The sequence below is a fragment of the Lynx rufus genome, unplaced genomic scaffold (genome assembly GCF_022079265.1).
Source record: "Lynx rufus isolate CCGP_SWC_20201006 ecotype Redwood Valley unplaced genomic scaffold, mLynRuf1.p SCAF_5, whole genome shotgun sequence".
Lineage (NCBI taxonomy): Eukaryota > Metazoa > Chordata > Mammalia > Carnivora > Felidae > Lynx > Lynx rufus.
The window spans coordinates 90076669-90094714 of NW_025814867.1; the positions used below are offsets into that span (position 1 = coordinate 90076669).

At 51.8% G+C, this 18046-nt stretch overlaps 1 protein-coding gene across 1 annotated transcript in view; it reads left to right on the forward strand.

Moving 5' to 3' along the window:
- ADCY5 (adenylate cyclase 5) overlaps window positions 1–18046 on the forward strand; it is a 143276-nt gene that overhangs the window by 106663 nt on the left and 18567 nt on the right. The window contains exons 6-12 of the mRNA XM_047099619.1: window positions 1159–1317; window positions 2184–2325; window positions 4548–4688; window positions 8864–8886; window positions 9814–9958; window positions 11167–11264; window positions 14274–14361. Coding sequence (XP_046955575.1) covers window positions 1159–1317; window positions 2184–2325; window positions 4548–4688; window positions 8864–8886; window positions 9814–9958; window positions 11167–11264; window positions 14274–14361 — 796 coding nt within the window. The remainder of the gene's footprint in view (window positions 1–1158; window positions 1318–2183; window positions 2326–4547; window positions 4689–8863; window positions 8887–9813; window positions 9959–11166; window positions 11265–14273; window positions 14362–18046) is intronic.

Sequence of the window (18046 nt, forward strand, 5' to 3'; positions counted from 1 at the left end):
CAGGCATGCCGAGCAGACGCCACCAGGTGGGAGAGGCAAATCGAGATGGGAGGGTCCAGGAAGGGTCAGTTGTTTCCATTGGGAAGACCAAGAGAGGCTTCATGTAGGAAGTGGCCCCAGAGTTAAGACAGAAATTTCGGCGGAATGAGATGTTATCAACCTAAGCAAGGGGCCGGAGGCACTGTGGATGGAAGGCGCAGCCACAGCCGAGGTATCCCAGGACAAGAGCAATGATGAATGACATCAGTCTTTCCTGTGTCAGGCGTCAGCCTCTTGCTGGTGAGGTGGTGAGGAGGGCAAGTGTCCACATGATGGTCCTGCCCTCAAGGCCAAGTCAGACTGCTGGTCCCACAGCTGGCTGAGTAGATCTATCCCAGGGTATCAGAGAGTATCCAGGTCCCTAAAGAGTGCACACCGTGTACCCCCTCCCCCCCCCAAGCACCTGTACCCTCTTCTGCAGACCCTGCACCTCAGACATACACCCAGAGCAATATAGCTTCCATCACACTCTCCATCCTGCAGAGGGCCCACCCATCTACTAGAGGTCCCCGCGCCCCAGGGTGTGGTGCATGTGCCACCGCGGTGGGGACTGGTGCTGTCTTCCAGCACATGGAACATCCCTGGTCCCCTGCACCTGCTCAGGCTCCCCTTCTCTCCTGAGCAGGACATGTGTCCTCTCTTGAAATAGTTAACCACCTTTCTCTGTTATCCTGCTAACGTCCAAGAAGCAGCAGCAATGTGGACAGATCCGAGTATTCTATGAATGGGGTTTGAAGCGGCTATAACTTCCCTGTCTCGGTCGGGCACTAATATGCGGAACACAGCTGAATTGACTTGAGGGTAGCAAAGAGAACCTTAGTTACCTTAGTGGGGAAGCAGCGAGTCCTGGGTTGTAGTGTGAGGCGCTGTGCCCCCTTGTGGCCATGCCGGGAAGCAACGCCTCACTTCTTACAGCACCTGAGCACCAGGGCCCAGCCTGTGCGGTGCCCGTCGGGTGGAACAGTCTCAGACTCCGAATTTGGGCTGGACCAGAGAGAAATGACTCTTTGACCCCTGCACCTTCTGTCACACCCCCGACCCCGTGCCTTCCAGCCCCGCCCCCACTCTGTGTGCCTGGCCCCCGACCCTCTCCCAGCCTTACCCCTGCTCCATCCCCAGGTTGGTCCGGGAGGTGACTGGGGTGAACGTGAACATGCGCGTGGGAATTCACAGCGGGCGAGTACACTGCGGTGTCCTTGGTCTCAGGAAGTGGCAGTTCGACGTCTGGTCTAATGACGTCACGCTGGCCAACCACATGGAAGCTGGAGGCAAGGCAGGGTGAGTGAGGGCCCAGACTTCGCTTCCCACCCAACCCCACTCAGGGTGACTGTCCCGAGGCATGGGGCAGGGGGTGGGCAGGATGGGGTTGGCAGAATTTTAGTAGAAGGTCCTCTCCTTAACAAATTACTTGCACCACACCATGGCAAGTTGTAGGGAGCAGCCTCTCAACCTTTGCCCGGGCTTTACCCAGAAGATATTTGCACAAAACAGGGCAACTTGTTGTGTGATGTGATAGATGGGGTAGAGTTCTGGAGGAGGGAGGAACTGTGGGTAATTTTCAGGGGTGGCCAGGATGGAAAGGATGTGAGCTGGCCAGGGTGACTGGGCGGGATTCGGACAGGTGAGGAAGGTAGGAGTGGAGAGAGGGCCAGGATGAGGGACCACAGTGAGGACAGGCACAGGTATAGGAAACATGGTATTTCCAAGGAATGGAAGTAGAGCACATGACCGCTTAGGGACCAGTGGGAAAAACAGTGCCTGTGTTAAAAGAACATTCGTGCCAGGCTGGGGGATCTGGACTCATTCGTGTACTCAGCCAGAGCCACTGCTGGCTCCTGAGCGGGTTTGTGAGATCTGTGAGACAGACTGTGTCCTTCTGACAGACTAATGATGTATTCTGTGATGAGGATGACATAACGTAGATGTGATGTGGTGTGGTCAGGTGGGAAGGGGTCTACCTTGAACAGTGGAGAGATGCAGTGTGTTGAGGCTGGGATCTAAGTTGGGCTTAGCATCTGAGCCAGGGTTCGGGCCCTGGGGTTTGAACTGTGGCCACGTCGGTTGCAGTGTGGTTCTGTATGGGGACTGGAGTTCTGAAGTCATGTTTTCTGCCCTGCTCTCCCTGCATCTCTCCCCACCTGCAGGCGCATCCACATCACCAAGGCCACGCTCAACTACCTGAATGGTGACTATGAGGTGGAGCCAGGCTGTGGGGGCGAGCGCAACGCCTACCTCAAGGAGCACAGCATTGAGACCTTCCTCATCCTGCGCTGCACCCAGAAGCGGGTCGGGCCAAGGGCTGAGGGGCCGGGTGGACCGGGTGGGCCAGGTGGGTGGGGGAGGGCTCCAGGGGTTGTTCGGCCTTCTTCTTCTGGGGAGGAATGTTTCTTGGCAGCCACTTCCTTGTCTTCTCACTCTTCCCTTGAGTCAAGTCATGAATTCCTCACACGGTCGTGGTTCCTGCATCTCGGGAAGGACATGAGAGTTAGAAAGGCCTTGTGACGGCTGACAGCAAAGAGGGAATGTTTTCATTTTGCTTCTGTTGCAAAAATGCAACAGGCCTCAAATCAGTTAGCAACATAGCAGTAGGCCAGGGCATGGAAATAAAACAACTAGGAGGTCTGTCCGTCATCTACTGTATCTCCAGCCATTGGTTTCATCTCTGCCTTGCTCCTTGTCTGTTGCGTGAACTAGGTGGATTCGTTCCTTCCCTATCTCTTCGTCTCAATAGGTCTCTGTCCCTGCAGACCTTTATTTCTCGAGAGGACCTCTGTTCTTTCCTTCTTTCACCTTATAGTCCCCTTCTTCCCCCTCACTTTGTCCCATCCCACACTTGCCCAAATATAAAACTGAATTATTAGCAGACTTTGGCATTCTATTTTTAATAGTGTCCTGTTCCATGTTCTTAATTTTTAAAGTGAATGAAGAGAACATTTTCTATTTCTCCCTAGATTAAAATGCCTTTTACTGGTGAATCTTTCCATTGAACTGACCTGTTGGTCAGAACCTTTTGACAGAGAAATCTTCCCTCTTCCTTTCTTAAGAAGTTAGACTAGGGGTGCCTGGGTGGCTCAGTCGTTTAAGCGTCTGGCTCTTGGTTTTGGCTCAGGTCATGATCTCATGGCTCATGAGTTCAAGCCCTGTGTTGGGCTCTGTGCGGACAGCTCAGAGCCTGAAGCCTGCTTCAGAGTCTGTGTCTCCCTCTCTCTCTGCCCCTTCCCTGCTCATGCTCTGTTTGTCTGTCTCTCTCTCTCTCTCAAAAATAAATAAACATTAAAAAAAAATTAAAAAAAAGACATTAGACTAAAGATAAAATTAAGCTGGGAGAAAAGTTCAGAGAAAGTGTTGAGTGACAGCAGAGGTTGATTTTTTAAAGGGATACAGGGCTCCTTGGGACAGGTGTCCACCCTGACAGGGACATCACACGGGCACCTCATCCGCCGCAGCAGTGCAGCCCTGGAGACAGGTCCTGGCTGTGGGGCCCCTTCCAGGGAGCTGTGCCAGGCCCCCCACAGACCATGAAGAGGGATGGGAGGATTTATACGTTCTGGGGAGAGCACCTGGTGGCTTATTTGTCACATTTTTGAACATTTGCTTACTGTTTGACTATAGTTCAAGTGAACTGACCTCCTCCCAGGCCTTCCTCCCACCCCCTCCCCTCTGCTAGGTTGATGAGGTCTTCAGCCCCACCTTCCTGCCCCACCCAGGCTGAGGGCTGTTACCTTCTACCCTGGATTCTATGGGGTGTGTTCTTCCAGCTTCTTGATAAGTGGTCCAGAAAGGATGAGTGACACCCCGCATCCAGAGCAATGTCAGCTGAAGCAGGCTGTGTCCCCTCCCCTCTGTGTCCCTGATCTGATGGGCTCCCTTCCCAGGTTCAGAGAGGGAGTTGAGGGGAAGGCTGCCTCAGGTCTCCCCAGGGCCTCTCCAGCCCTCCAACTGGAGCCCATTGGATGGGTGGACAGACAGAGATGATGGTTGGCACGTGGGGAGCCAGCTGAGGCCCCGCTTGTGTATTTGTACAGTGTCTATCGGCCTTTGCATCTCAAGCTCTAGTGACCCAAACCTCTCCGAGCTGCCTTCTGGGCAGCAGGGCCTGTCTTACTGCACCCTCTGGCAGAACATGGTTGTTTGGGATAAGTTGAGTGGATTGGAATCCTAGGTTTCTTCTCCCTCCTTCACCTTGAGCGCCTCAGACCCAAGCTCTGCCCACCCCTGAGGATTCTATGCCAGTGACAATTGGGAAAGCCTCTTTGCTTTCTCATAAGACCAACCTCCCACCTAAGCCAGCTAGGGCTATGTTGGGGAATTTGGAGGGATTTAAGATGCTTTCTCCAGTGAGCTCTAGGATCCTGGCAGATGTCTAGGCTCCAGCATGTGCACAGAAGAGAGGGGCACCTGCCTCAGCCCCTACCTGGCCAGGCACCTGGGAGCCATGAGAAACTGCCCACTTGGGCTCACCTGGTAGGCTCTGCCCACAGACTGATGCATGTGTTTGGCACTCCCAGAAAGAAGAAAAGGCTATGATCGCCAAGATGAATCGCCAGAGAACCAACTCCATTGGGCACAACCCGCCCCACTGGGGGGCTGAGCGTCCCTTCTACAACCACCTAGGGGGCAACCAGGTGTCCAAGGAGATGAAGCGGATGGTGAGTAGTGGGGGGAACAGCGGGTGGGCAGTACTCTCCAGGGCTAGGGCCTTCCTTGAGTGTGAGGATGGGGTCAGGCCCCTTGTGTTGCCTGATGGCACCTGGAGAGCCACGGAATCCACTTTGGACTAGGAGCCAGAGTGCCTGATTTCTGGCCCTGGGCTCTCTCCATGAGTCCCACAGGCTGGAAGCAGCCCCTGAGTCCAGCCAGAGCCTCCAGTGGTCCGTTGGCACTGTCTGGTGGGCACCAGCTTATCAGGCGCCCTTCCTGGGCAGCTGAAAACACATCCTTTGGCTCAGTTGCTCAGAGACCATCTCAGTACTTTTTGGTGAAGTGCCAGGTGATGGTCCCCTCTGCCCTCTGTGCTGAGAAGTGCCCCTGCTCACTGCGGGGCACTCTGTGGGGTGAGCAGAGGCCATGGAAGGGGTGGGGGACACGGGACCCCAACTGCCTTGGAGGACAGACACCCCCCCGCCCCCCCACTGTCCCTAAACACACACCAAGAACAGGCTAATTCAGGATGTGCTGCCTGGGTTCTGTCAGTGATGACAAAGAATTCAGAGGGTGAGAGGAAGAGGGAGAGGGGTAACAGAAGTCAGGGTCTGGCAGCAGTGTTTTCCTTTGTTTTTATCAAAGAGTTTGGCATCCATGTCCGAACAAACTCCTTGGCTCACAGGCAGCCTGGTTCCCATGGGAGTCGCCCACCGTGAGAGAGGGGTGGGTGAAGCAGCAGGGTGTGGGGAGCCGTGTGTGTGTATGTGTGTGTGTGTGTGTGTGAGAGAGAGAGAGAGACAGACAGACAGACAGAGAGCGCGCACACGCACGCGCCAGGGTAGAAGAATGAGGTGGGGCGCGCCAGCAGTAGGATCCCCAATTTGGGGTCTGTAGGTTGGAGCAGGTTTTAGCTACAGCAGCAGGGACTAGAGATAAACTCCATGAAAATCCAGCTGAGTCAGCTGACTGAGCCAGGGACAAGCTGGGGACCCAGCCACTCTGCTGCTTGCTAACTGGCAAATAGCAGATGACAGAGGTTCAAGGAAAATGTGTAAGATCAAAAAATGAATTGAGTCAAGACCTCTATTTTAGTTTTTGACAGTCAAGAAGCAACTTGCAGGACATGAAGGTTATGAGGGAACAGAGTGGGAGGGACCCAGCCTTCCCCCAGGGCTTTGAACTTGGACTTCACAGGTCTGGCCAGTGCCGCCCAGGCCACTAGCCACATTCCCTCTCCCTGGGGGGCCCTCCTCAAGGCAAAGAGCAGTCGGTGGACCTCTTTGTTCTCACCCTAGCCCTTTAATAATCTGCTGTGGATTCTGTATCCATGTGACTGGGTCCAGAGGGGGTGAGCATAGTGTGGGGCCACTGAGAGCTGGGTGCAAAGAGGGAGGCTCTCATCCAGGTGGGAGGGAAGAGGAGCAGAAAGACAGGAGGGAGAGGACAGAGCTGAGCAGGAGACTAGGCGGGGAGAGGAGAGGAAGAAGAGCCACAAGCAGGCAGGAAAGGTGCCTGGTGGGCTTTCTCTGTTTAAAATTGTTGGAAAGCTTTTTTCTTTGGAGATACTTGGTGTAAGCAGAGTCTTCAGTTATTTCAGAGTCCCAAAGGAGACAGTTTGGAGCATAAGCACCGGTTTAGCAGATGCATTAATCATTGTTAGGACCAGGAGCCTTGGAACCATCAGCGGAAGGGCTGTAACTGGGGAAAGGGCCGTCTCGGGGGAGACTGGCTGCCAGGCTCCTCCGTGGCATCAGCTGCCTCGCCAGCACAGAGGGATGGGAAGGTGTGTGGAAGAACAGGGTTGGGGATGCCTCTGCAGCAGCCTTTGGGAGAAGAGACTCCCATCCCTCATCCTGGCCGGGCAGAGTCGCCAGAGGCCGGCGTCAAAGGACCAGTTCCAGCCCCCAGCCCGCCCAGTCTGAGTGTCTAGGCTGTTGAGGGGGTAGTTCTGCCAGCCGCCAGGCACACCACTGACTTCTGGTGTTAAACTTGCCTGAAATCTTTGGTAAAGATGCTCAAAAGGAGAGATGCTACCCTGACTTCCACCGATGGTGGGGGTGGAGGATTAGGTTAAGCGGCGTCTGAGAACACTAAGAAAGGTACTAACCTGTAGGCAGCACTCTTATTTCTTTAAATCTTGTTTCGGCTTTTACTCAGCTTTTAAAACGTAGTGACGAGCTGCTCTGGTGTGTGCTTAGGCACAAGTGTCGTGAAGTCCCTGAGGGTACTTACTAATAAGAAGGTTGACAGGAAGGGCATGCAGGGGCATCTGCTCATCTAACCAGGGAAGCTCTGCATTCTGTGGGGGCAGCGGGCTGAGCCCGAGTGCCCAGAGGAGATGAGCAGCTTGCCAAGCGGGCGTACGAACCTCCGTGTGGATGAGCCGAGGGGCCGTGGCCTCTGTTCCTGCTTTTAGGGCCAAGGGACCGGAATTGGGAACCACACAGGACCCCCTGAGCTGAGCTGGGTGCTGTGGCAGAACCCATGTGAGGGTCCTCCTAGCCAGGCTGAGGACCGTTGTTCTAGAAGTAGTAAGCAGATCGTGAGACTTGAACCCATCTGCGGGACTGTGTTCTTAACAACCATTTGCCAAGGTTCTTTTGCCGACACCCTAACCCAGTGCTGAGCTCTCCACACTAACATGGCATCCACCGGACCCAGTCCCCAGCCAACCCCAGTAAATGACCAAAGGAGCGTAGGGGAAGGTCAGAAATAGGTTTGTTAAAAACGTGTCGGGTAGATTTCTGAGCTGCAGAGACTGCATAAGCATAGTACAGCCTGGTTGTCCTCAGTCCCGGAGTAAAATCCTTGCTGGCCCCTGTGGTGGAATTCAGTGCCAGCGCCTCACCATATTCTGCGGAGAGCTGGTCTGTCCAGGCCCTGTGCTGCCCACTCAAGCTCGTGCTCTGAGGGATCGCGGGGGGCACCCAGCTTGGACCTGCTCCCTAGGCGGAGCACCCACTTGACTAACACCAACTCCTCCAGCCTGGGGCTGGGATGGTGAAGTGGGCCGGGTCTTACAGCCTGGACAGAGGGCCCGATGGTTCTCAGAGGACAAGAAGGGTCTGGCATCCTCGGAGGAGCTCGGGGTCCACAGTTGGGCACTTGGATGTGCCACTAGAGGCTGCCGAGGCCCCTGGGGCCCTCCACTGGGGGGGGGGTAGAAAAGAGAACATGGGGTGTGGTGTGGACCCCACATCTGTTTTAGTTCCTGGCAACTCTGGCTCATGAATGCTTTTTGCATTTTCAAACTGTCTGCAGTGTGCATAAAGAGAGGTGTGTTCATTTGGCCTTGGGTTCACCTGGCGCTTACTGACCTCCACGTTTGCCCAGCAGTGTGCCCCACGCTGGGCCCCAAAAGACCACAGGTCACACTCGGTCCTTGCCCTGGCAACTGGAGCCTTACCTGACACAGTCCTGGGGCTGCTTGCTACCTCCTCCACTACCTCTTGGATTCCACCCCTTTGCCACTTTAGGGAACCCACCCTTCATTCTGCCACAACTGGTCACACCCTGAGACACATCTGTCCCTTTGTGGACTGCGTAGATAAATAGGGATTTGAGTTTGGAGACCGGTAAGGGACCTTCACACTCACCCCTGCCCTGTGTATGTGAGCGGCAGTCAAACCCTTGGAACACAGGTTTCTCACCCCAACCAATCCTGGCTTTGTAAGAACACGCTAGTTCTCATACGCTAGGAAAGCTGTTACAGGTAACTGGAGCTTAACTTTCTTAAGCTCAAAACATGTGAATTCCCAGATTTTGTGTGCTCAGTGAGGCTGGGGTGGGGGCAGTGGTCACTTAATGGTTTCTCTTATTCCATCTGAGTAAGTGGTAGAATTGAGAGGGACCCACCAAGCCCAGGCTCTGGGGCAAGGGGAGTTGGGGAATTGGATGTGGGGACAGGAAGAGCTTAGACACGTGAGTTTTGCCAGTGGGCGACATGAAATCACAGTGTTCCCCCAGCACGTAGCAGAGCGTATCCCATAGGAAGAACCTGGCTGTATTCACTGAGGGAAGGAAGGACAAACTCCTGGGTGACAGTCCTCTCTGCAGACTCCTCGGTGAGCCGTAGAGAGTAAATGAGCTGCAGCCTTCCCGTAGTCCCTCTGGAAGCCTCAGTTCTCCATCCTCTCTGTTCTCATACTTCTTTCCTTCTCTCTCTGTCCCTCTTTTTTAGGGCTTTGAAGACCCCAAGGACAAGTGAGTAACATGCCCTTCTTTATTCCTGCTCTCTTGGCCTGGGGGATAGGCCCACATTCGTCTTATAGCTCAGTTTCCCCGCATTGCTTGGGGAGTGAGGCCACACAGCCTTGGCTGAGAATGACCAGAGCACTGCAGCTGACAGATGGGCAGCCCAGGAGCCCAGGGCCGAGAGGCTGGGCTCGGCACTGCCCGTTTGTAATCTTCCCACAAACACATGTGTGGACATATGTGTGCACTCACAACTGCATATGTGCATGCTCTTCACATGCCTGTGTGCACGCACACACACGCGCCTGCTGCTCTCAGCAAAATGCAGACCTTGCACGTTGGTCACCAGGTCTGGCCACATCCTGGTGCCTTGAGGGAATGTGCTCCTCTTTCTCTTCCATTTCCTGGTTCTTGGGGGCTGTCAGAAACCCCACTCAAGGACTAGGCATCACCTTGAGTGATGGGCTTTTAGTTTGGCACCCTGATCATGACACCTGCTTCCCAGAGGGTGCCCTGGGCCGGGTTAAAGCAGCGGGGTAGCTCACAGCCCCTGGGGCAGCAGTCTTGCCTCCGGATCTTGGCCTTTATTTCAGGATGATGGTACCGCTGGAGAGTGAAGAGCAGAGACTGTTAGCTGTGGGGAAAAACAATGAAAACTTTGATGATAAGTCATATTATACTATAATAATATATGAGTAGAGTCAGAAAAGTCTTACTGTCGGCGAGGCCCTTCAGCCAGAAGGTCAGACACTGGCAGCTTTCTGTGCATGTGTGCAGTTAAGAAGCGGGGGGACTTGGGTTCCGGATCTCAGTCCCAGCTTCCCCAGCCCTTATTAGGGCCTTTCTAATGGGCCTGGGTGCATGGGCCCAAGTGGGCCCTCTTGCGGCGCCCCCTGGTGGTCAGCCTGCCGTGTGTCTGCATGTCTTGCTCCCCAGGAACGCCCAGGAAAGTGCAAACCCCGAGGATGAAGTGGACGAATTTCTGGGCCGTGCCATTGACGCCAGGAGCATCGACAGGCTGCGGTCTGAGCATGTCCGCAAGTTCCTCTTGACCTTCAGGGAGCCTGACTTAGAGAAGAAGGTACAGCACCCTGGGTGGGAACAAGGCCCTGGGCAGAACCAGAACCAGGGGGAGGGGACAGGACAATAGAAGGCTCCCTTCTGCTCTCCATCACCATGGAAAGAGCCCTTTGTCTCTGTTCCCTCTGCTCCAACGCCATGCTACCCAGTAGATGGAGATTTTAGGGGGACTTTCATGGTCAGAAGAGAGAAGTCTTCACTTCCTCATGTCTCCATTTCCTTATCTGGAAAATGGGGATATTTAACATACCTTCTTCATAGGGTCATAGTGAGTATTAAATAAATCCATATATAGAAAGCACATAAGATAGTATTGGCCACATAGATGTTCCGTGAATGTCCATTGCTGTTTATGTTATTTTTATTATTGCTATGTTTATGTTATTTTTATTATTGCTATTATTGCTATCATTATCATCACCAGTGGATTCCCCTGCTGCCTCTGGCACACTGGAAAACATTTGGAAGAGGCAGTCAGTTGAGATCTCTTTGTCCCATCTCCTTAAATTGTGACTGAGAGGTTGGGTGACTTGCTCTAGGCCACCAGTGAAGTAGTGAAAGAGCCAGAACCAGACCTTGGTCCAGGGTCTTTGTCCACGCCACGGCGTTTTCCCAGTGTTGAGTTAAAACGGGCTTGTTGAACTCACGTCATCGTCCGGTGAGGCAAGCCTAGGAGGCAAGCACTGTTCACCAGCAGTTAATGGAACTGAGTCACAAAGCACCCTCTCTGGTGACTCTGTGCCAGCACAGCCTCTGTTCCCACCGCCTGTTGGTGTCTTGGGAGGAGCTGGGGCTGGGAGCTGGGCCCTCAGAGACGAGCTCTGTGATTTTGGGTGAGCCTCATGTCCTCTCTGAGCCCCAGCTCGCTCACCTGGGAAGTAGCAGCTATATAGGTCCAGTACCTACGTCCATGCATAAGGATGCCATAGACCTGATATGTGTCCTCGCGCGCAGATGGCGCTCCATGATGTGAGCCATGATCGTGACGAGTTACTGTCATGGTGACCCGACCTACAGGAAGTTTCTGGTTTGACACAATTCAACTGTCCTCCCCAATAGGCACCACTTCATAGTGCTTTGGACTGGTTTCTTGAGCACCAAGGCTAGTGCTGGTTCTTCCAGGTCTCCAGGTCTTGGGAGTGTTCTGGGGTGGAGCGGGGCTGGAGTGGATGGAGTCTCTGCCCCTCTCACCCCACACATCCCTCTCAGTACTCCAAGCAGGTGGATGACCGATTCGGTGCCTATGTGGCATGTGCCTCGCTTGTCTTCCTCTTCATCTGCTTTGTCCAGATCACCATCGTGCCCCAGTAAGTACCGTCCCTCTGGCTGTGGGGCTTCAAGGGTGGGAGGGGAGGTCATGTAGGAGAGCAGAGGCGGAGGTCTGCGCTAAGCCTGTTTAGAGGGAGAAGTTTCCAAATGTGTTCTCGGTGGGACCGGGAAGCTACAAGTCTGACTCCCTTGTGACAGAGAGGTGAGTTGCTCCTTCCAGGGTGGGGGACTTCCCTCTGGGCGCTGCCTTGCTGCATGAGAGACTCCTTGTCGGCACTTCGTCATCTTGGCCCATTGTACCCACACTGCGGCTGCCCGTTAAATCACCCAAAAGTACTCAGGTTTGCTTCTGTGTGACCTTTGGTTCTTGCAAAATCATCAATACATCTTCAAAAGATAAGGGTTTTCTGCAACTCTGGGTATTTTAAAGAATGGATTTCTGGTTCTGACGGCTTTCCTCAAAGAGATATTCTAGAATGCTTCCAAGGACTGACTGTGTCCCTTACAGAGGCCTGTGGCTTCTGAGGAACCACTCGGATGTTGCCAGTGGGCTTTTTGAGATGAAGTGTTCGGGACATAGTCACAGTAGAGTCACATCTAAACAGGAAAGATAACTGCTCCATGTCTGTTTGCGTGTGTGTGTATACATTTGTATGTGTGTGTGCCCATGTCTGTACACATATTTGTTACTTCTTATGCAACCTTTCAAACATACAGAAAAGTAATTAATATAAGCAGCACCCATCCCCTATACTGTAAAGTATAACTATTGTTGATATTTTATAATTTATCTGTTTTTTTTCTGCTTATTTAAATTTTAGACAAAAGGACATTCCCCCCCCTCCCCTCAAAAACCCTCAATACAGTCCTATTTTAAGGGCTTTCCCTTCTTAACCACAGTGCCTTATACACCAGACAAAATTAGCAGCGGTTCTCTGCAGTCGTGTAACACCAAGTCCATGTTCAGATTTCCAAAATTGTCTCCCAACGTCTTCAACTGTTAGTTTATTCATAGCCAGGATCTACCCAGGACCCACTGGTTGTGTTCAGTTATGTCTCCTAAGTCCAACTTGATCCAGAAGGGGCCCCTCATCCCAATGCCTTCTACTCTTCATTTTTAAATAATTATAGACTTATAAAAAAGTGACAAGAGTATTATGGAGGGTTTCTGTACATCCTTCATCCAGTTTTCCCTCATGTTGACCACTTACATAACTGCAGTGTGATGGTTGAAACCAGGAGATTAACACTGGCATGACACACTAGTAACTGGGGTGACACTAGTAACTAGTGACCATAATCTAATTCCATCAGTGTTGCCCCTAATGGCCTTTTTTGTGTCCCAGGGGCCAGTCCAGGATCCCACATTGCATTTACCTCTTCTGTCTCCTTGGCTCCAGCTAATCTGTGATACTTCCTCAGCCTTTATTTGTCTTTTGTGGCCTTAACACCCTTGATGAGTACTGGCCAATTAATGTGCAGATGTCTCAATTTGTGCTTGTCTGATGTTTTCTCATGATTAGACAGAGGTTATGCTTTTTTGACAAGAATCCCATACAAGTGATGTGTCCTTCTTAGTGCATGTTATCAGGAGGTACACAATGCCTTCATGTCTTGCTGCTCAAAGCCTTAAATTTTTAATGACACGTTGTTGCAGAGATAGCCATTACATGCATACCCGCTATGACTCTGTCAGGATACCAGACACTGGCAGCCAGTTCCACTCTGGTTGTGCAGCTGATGCCCATTGCCCCCCACACGGAGGTGGCGCAGGGCTGGTGGGACTGTGGGTCCTTATTGCCACAGGATCCAATTTTTCTGGTATTGAAATGGAGCTACAGGTATAAATAGGCAACCTAGTCCTTCTGTCCCACTGCACCTGCTAGTCCATTTAGCTTGGGCGCATAACCCTGCCTCTGGGCCGCTTTTCTTTTTCTGCAGCATGGCTTGTGGGCAGGGTTTTCCTCCTTCCCTGCTCTGCCCACAGTGGCTTCATTCCCCCTGGCCGCAGCTCTGGTTGCCAAGGCATTGACGCAAGTCTTTCTCTAGCAGTCCTTTCTCTACAGAAGCAGGAAAGACCTACTTTAAAGGTCTTTCTTTCCCTCTGAAGAGAGTTCTCTACCTTGTTCTATTTGTGTAAGGCATCTAAGTGCTGGCCTCTGGGGGAGCCTGAAACACAGACGCCCTTTGGATGCCTCTCTAGAGGTATTCACTTGCCTTTTCAAGTCATCCACTTGCCTTTAACTAGCTCACAACGCCTGGCATCTCTAGGCCATTCTCACTCCCTGAAAGGGAAAAGGGACTTCTGTGGTCTCCTGATATGATGGTGTGTACCTTGGCCAGCCCCTGCCCCAGGAGGGCCAAACGAAGGTTCCAGGTGGAAAGTCACTGGCCACACTTTTGTCTGAGGATTCTGGCCCATGGTGAAAGTCACCGGTGATCTGCCTCGGGAAGAAGGGGCGGGGAGGTGGGGGGGTTCCTTGCATTTTCTTGCTGAACTGGCTGAAGAGCAGGGGAGCAAAATTGAGTAGGACTTGGTGTAGGGCTTGGCAGGGGACAAGATTTAGGGACTCTCTCCTCTAGAAGGATACATCACTGATGTTTCTCAGAGTGTCTGGTTGGGCTGCTGACAAATGCATTTTTAAAAATGATGGCTGTTTATCAAATCTGTTTCCAGCTTTCACAGTTCATCCTAGCTGAGAGTAACTACTTGGAGGGAATAACCAGGTGATTTTTAAAACAGGTCCTTAATTAGGCAAAATATTGAGCAGGTGACACTTGCTTCTCCATTTAGCCCCCCTCCCCCCCCCCCCCCCCCCCCGCTGCAGGCTTCTGCTCCCCACAGGGAGGTGCGGGGAGGTGGCAAGGACAGGAGCCAGACCATTACAGAGGGGTCCTGAATCAGTTCTCAAGGCTGTGTAAGCCCTTCTTAGTGAATCAGGGGCTAGAAAAGACTGGGCAATGGATTCAGGGGGAATGGAGCAACTTTCTTTTCCTTCCAGAGGTTTTCAGGGCCCCAGAATTCCCCACCTCCTCTCTTTTTCCAGCTCCGTGTTCATGTTGAGTTTCTACCTGACCTGTTTCCTGCTGCTGACCTTGGTGGTGTTTGTGTCCGTGATTTATTCCTGCGTGAAGGTGAGTCTAGCTCGCACCTGAGCCCCCAGCCACCTTCTTCCCTCCCTCCCCAGCCCACTGATAAGGAGCTCCTCCTAGGAGCCCAGGAGTCACCCTTGGGGTCAGGGGTACATTATGCTGGGGCACAACTCTTGATTGGCATTGGCAGCAAGCTCGACTATAGGGAGCACTTTGTCAGTGGAGCCTTATTTGTGTTGGCTACTTTAATCTGCCTTTGCAAATCTTTGCAACAAGGAGGTAGTGTCACTGCCTCTTCTGTCTGTCCCCTTGGTATCCGGTAGGATGAAGGAAGGGCACCTAGCACAATGCCTGCTTGGAGCAATGGTCAATAAATATTTGCTAAAAGGCTGAGTGTGGAAGAGACCTCTCTCAACACCCCCTTCAGTGTCCCCATGTGCCTGGAATTGGCTCTGGGGGGACCACAGGGATGATGGCTTTTGAATCGCCCATCATATAGATGAGGAGAGTGGCCCAGAGTGGTTCAGTGATTCAAACAGGGCCACACAGCTAATAATGTGGGCAGAAAATCCTATTCTGTGTTTTTCTCCCCTGCCTCCTCTTAGGCAGGCTGTGTCCTTCAGGAGACCTGGCCACAAGCCACTCTGGTCTGTGGTGGAAATCACTCAGGTTCCCCTTTGCTTTGTCCACCAAGCCTTTCCGTCATTTCCTTCCCTAGTGGTTTAAGACTTCCCTGGTGGGACAGCCTGGCCCCAGAAAGCACTCTGTCCTCAGGCAGGGACAAGCCCCTCCGGCTTCTGCTGTAACCATTTCTCTGCTCCTCCTCAACACTCACTTGGAACCAAGCCCTGGGCAGGGTGGGGGGCAGACTCTGCCATCATTCCCTACACACACTGCAGTAAGAACCACATTCTTCTTCTGGAAGGATTGGACCTTTGTCACCTCCAGAGTCCCCTTTCTCTCTCCACACTCAAAGCAGGGTATTTTGTTAGACTGTTAATTGTTTAATTACCTAATGGTCAAGGTCTTGGTGGACTAATTGTCAGAACTGGAAGCCCCCCCCCCCACCCCCCAACTGGGAATCCTCCGGAGTGGTTTAGCCCTCTCCTTGAGCGGATACAGAAGGTGACACGCTGAGAGAGGCAGGGTGGGCCTGGGTCAGTTGGCGTGTTGAGCTGTGTGCTTGGCCAGTGACTTCACAGCCTTGTAGGGTTTAATCCTAGTCCCCTGCCTCTCCACCAGCTCCTTCCTCAAGTCTGTGTCGAGTCACCTCCTGCCTTTTGGTCTTTCTGTTGTCTTGCCCCTACACCTCACTCCCAACCTGCTTTTTCCCTCGGGAGCACTTCCACTTTCTCTATCTCGTGGCTGTGAAAGTACATGGTACATTCACAGTAGCCAAAAGGGGGAAACAACACAAATGTCCATCAACAGATGAATAGATAAGCAAAAATGGTATATCTACGCAATGGACTATTACCTACCCACAGAAGGGAATGGAGTTCTGACACATGCTACAATATGGATGAACCTTGAAAACATGCTTAAAGAAGCCAGACTCAAAGGGACATGTATTGTATAATTCCACTTGTATAGAATATCTGGAATAGGCAAATTCATAGAGACAGAAAGCAGATAGAGGGTCCTGAGGTTGTCAGGATGGGGAATGGAGAATTAGTGCTTCGTGGGTGCAGAGTTTCTGTATCGAGTGATGGAAGGGTTTTGAAACTAGGGCATTTTGGAAATAGAGTGGTAATGGTTTGCACATTATGCATATAATTAATGCCACTAATTTGTACAGTTAAAATGCAAATTTTTTATCTTTTTTTAATGTTTATTTACTAATTTGAGAGAGAGCCAGAGTGTGAGCGGAGAGGGAGACACAGAATCCAAAGCAGGCTCCAAGATCTGAGCTGTCAGCACAAAGCCCGATGCGGGGCTCAAACTCACAAGCCGTGAGATTATGACCTGAGCCGAAGTCAGACGCTTAACTGACTGAGCCACCCAGGCACCCAAAATGCAAATTTTATGGTACATGTATTTTACCACAGTAAAGTCACAACAACCTAAGAAAAAAGGTGCACCATAGCTAAAAAGGCCTTGTAAACATTCTTTACCTGAACATTCAAAAGAATCGTCTCTCTTTTTAAGTTATAAATTGAGGCAAAGTCATTGTTTGACTTACTCAATGAGCTTATTCAAGTCTGAATCAAAGCTATATGTAGTCTACAATTTTAAAACTAGAATCTAGACTTCTCTCTTTCCTGTTCCCTGCTTTGAGAAATCTGAGCTGCTCTGACTTCATTTATGTTTCCTGATTGGCATGTGTTCCTGATGGTAGGGGGAGTGGAGGTGGGGGAGGAAGGCTCATGGCCCCGCTTGCACTGGCTATTGTGAGTTAATACTTTGGTCCAGTGAATTCTTTTTGCCACTGTTCGAGATTATTTATGAAAATCATTCCTGCCTCCTTGTGTTTTTTTGAATCTATCTATTTTGTAATCAATGTCGCCTTCAATAATTTTATTCTCAATTCCTTTATCCAGCTCAATGATTTTTCTGACGCTTCTGTGGTGGCCAGGGTTCCCTCGGCGGGAGAGCCTGGTGGATGGAGTGCCTGTCCCCCACCCACTCCATCCCTCGCCCCTCCGCACACACCCCCCTCAACCAGGAGAGGCTGCTGCTTCCAGCTTATAGATATAGAGCTTCTATAAACTATTTAGGAGAAAAGTGCTCCCTGGCGTAACAAATCTGACACCTGCTGATTTGGGCCTTTGGGCCAGGAGTCAAGTAGACTGTAGTACCCACCTTGAGGTCCTCACTGCATTTCCCTGCACCACCCCCCCTCCCACCACCACCTCTGATGCGCCATCTGCTCAGCATTTCTCCACTTTCTGGGAAGTAGACCCTCACTGGAGAAGTTGTCTGTAGCTTGAACTCCTCTTCCATTTCATTATTCTTTCCTCTTCCATATGGATGAACTGTTTGCACACTGAGATGTGACAGGGGTACTTCTCTGGCATCTGTGCAGCAGGGTGGACTGGCCTCGCTTTCCCTAATGCCGGGCGCGGCCTGTCCTAGACCCCACTGCACACTGCCTGCAGATGCATGGACTAAAAGTTGATTTTATCACCTTTTCAAGGTATTGCCCTATAGCTGACTGAACTGGAATTTTCCGTGTCGTTCTGTTTTCACTTTGAAAACACTTGCCCTTTAGCAGAACCCAGACATTTCTCATCTTACTTGCACAGTTTTTCAGGAGTCATGGGCAGTGGCTTTCTGATGAGATATGACAGTTCTAAATTACCCGCAGCATGAGCCCAGCGGATCCAAAGCCAGGCAGCTCTGTCAGACATGGTTTCTTTCTCTTTTCCATTTGTTTTCCCATTTCCCCAATACAGCGTGGCCTTACTTGCTCAAATGTCGATGTTTTCACCTTTTTGTAGAGAGAAATGTGAAGAAAGTATGGACTGAATTAGTCGGATTAGCCAAGTTAGTTGTGTCAGCTGTCTGTCAGGGAATGGCTTCCTGGGTCCTTTTTGTGGGAAAGTTTTTCTGGAACTTCCCACCGAGTGCTCTGATGGCCTTTTCATGGTGGGCCTGTTTGGTCCTTTCCTGACACAGCGTGATCTGGTTCACAGACATCTCTGGGGACTTGGGGCTAACCTGGTGTCTTGGTCTCCTGGCCTCGCCGCTCAGAGCATCAGCTTCCCTTCAGGGCCCCGCGGTCTCC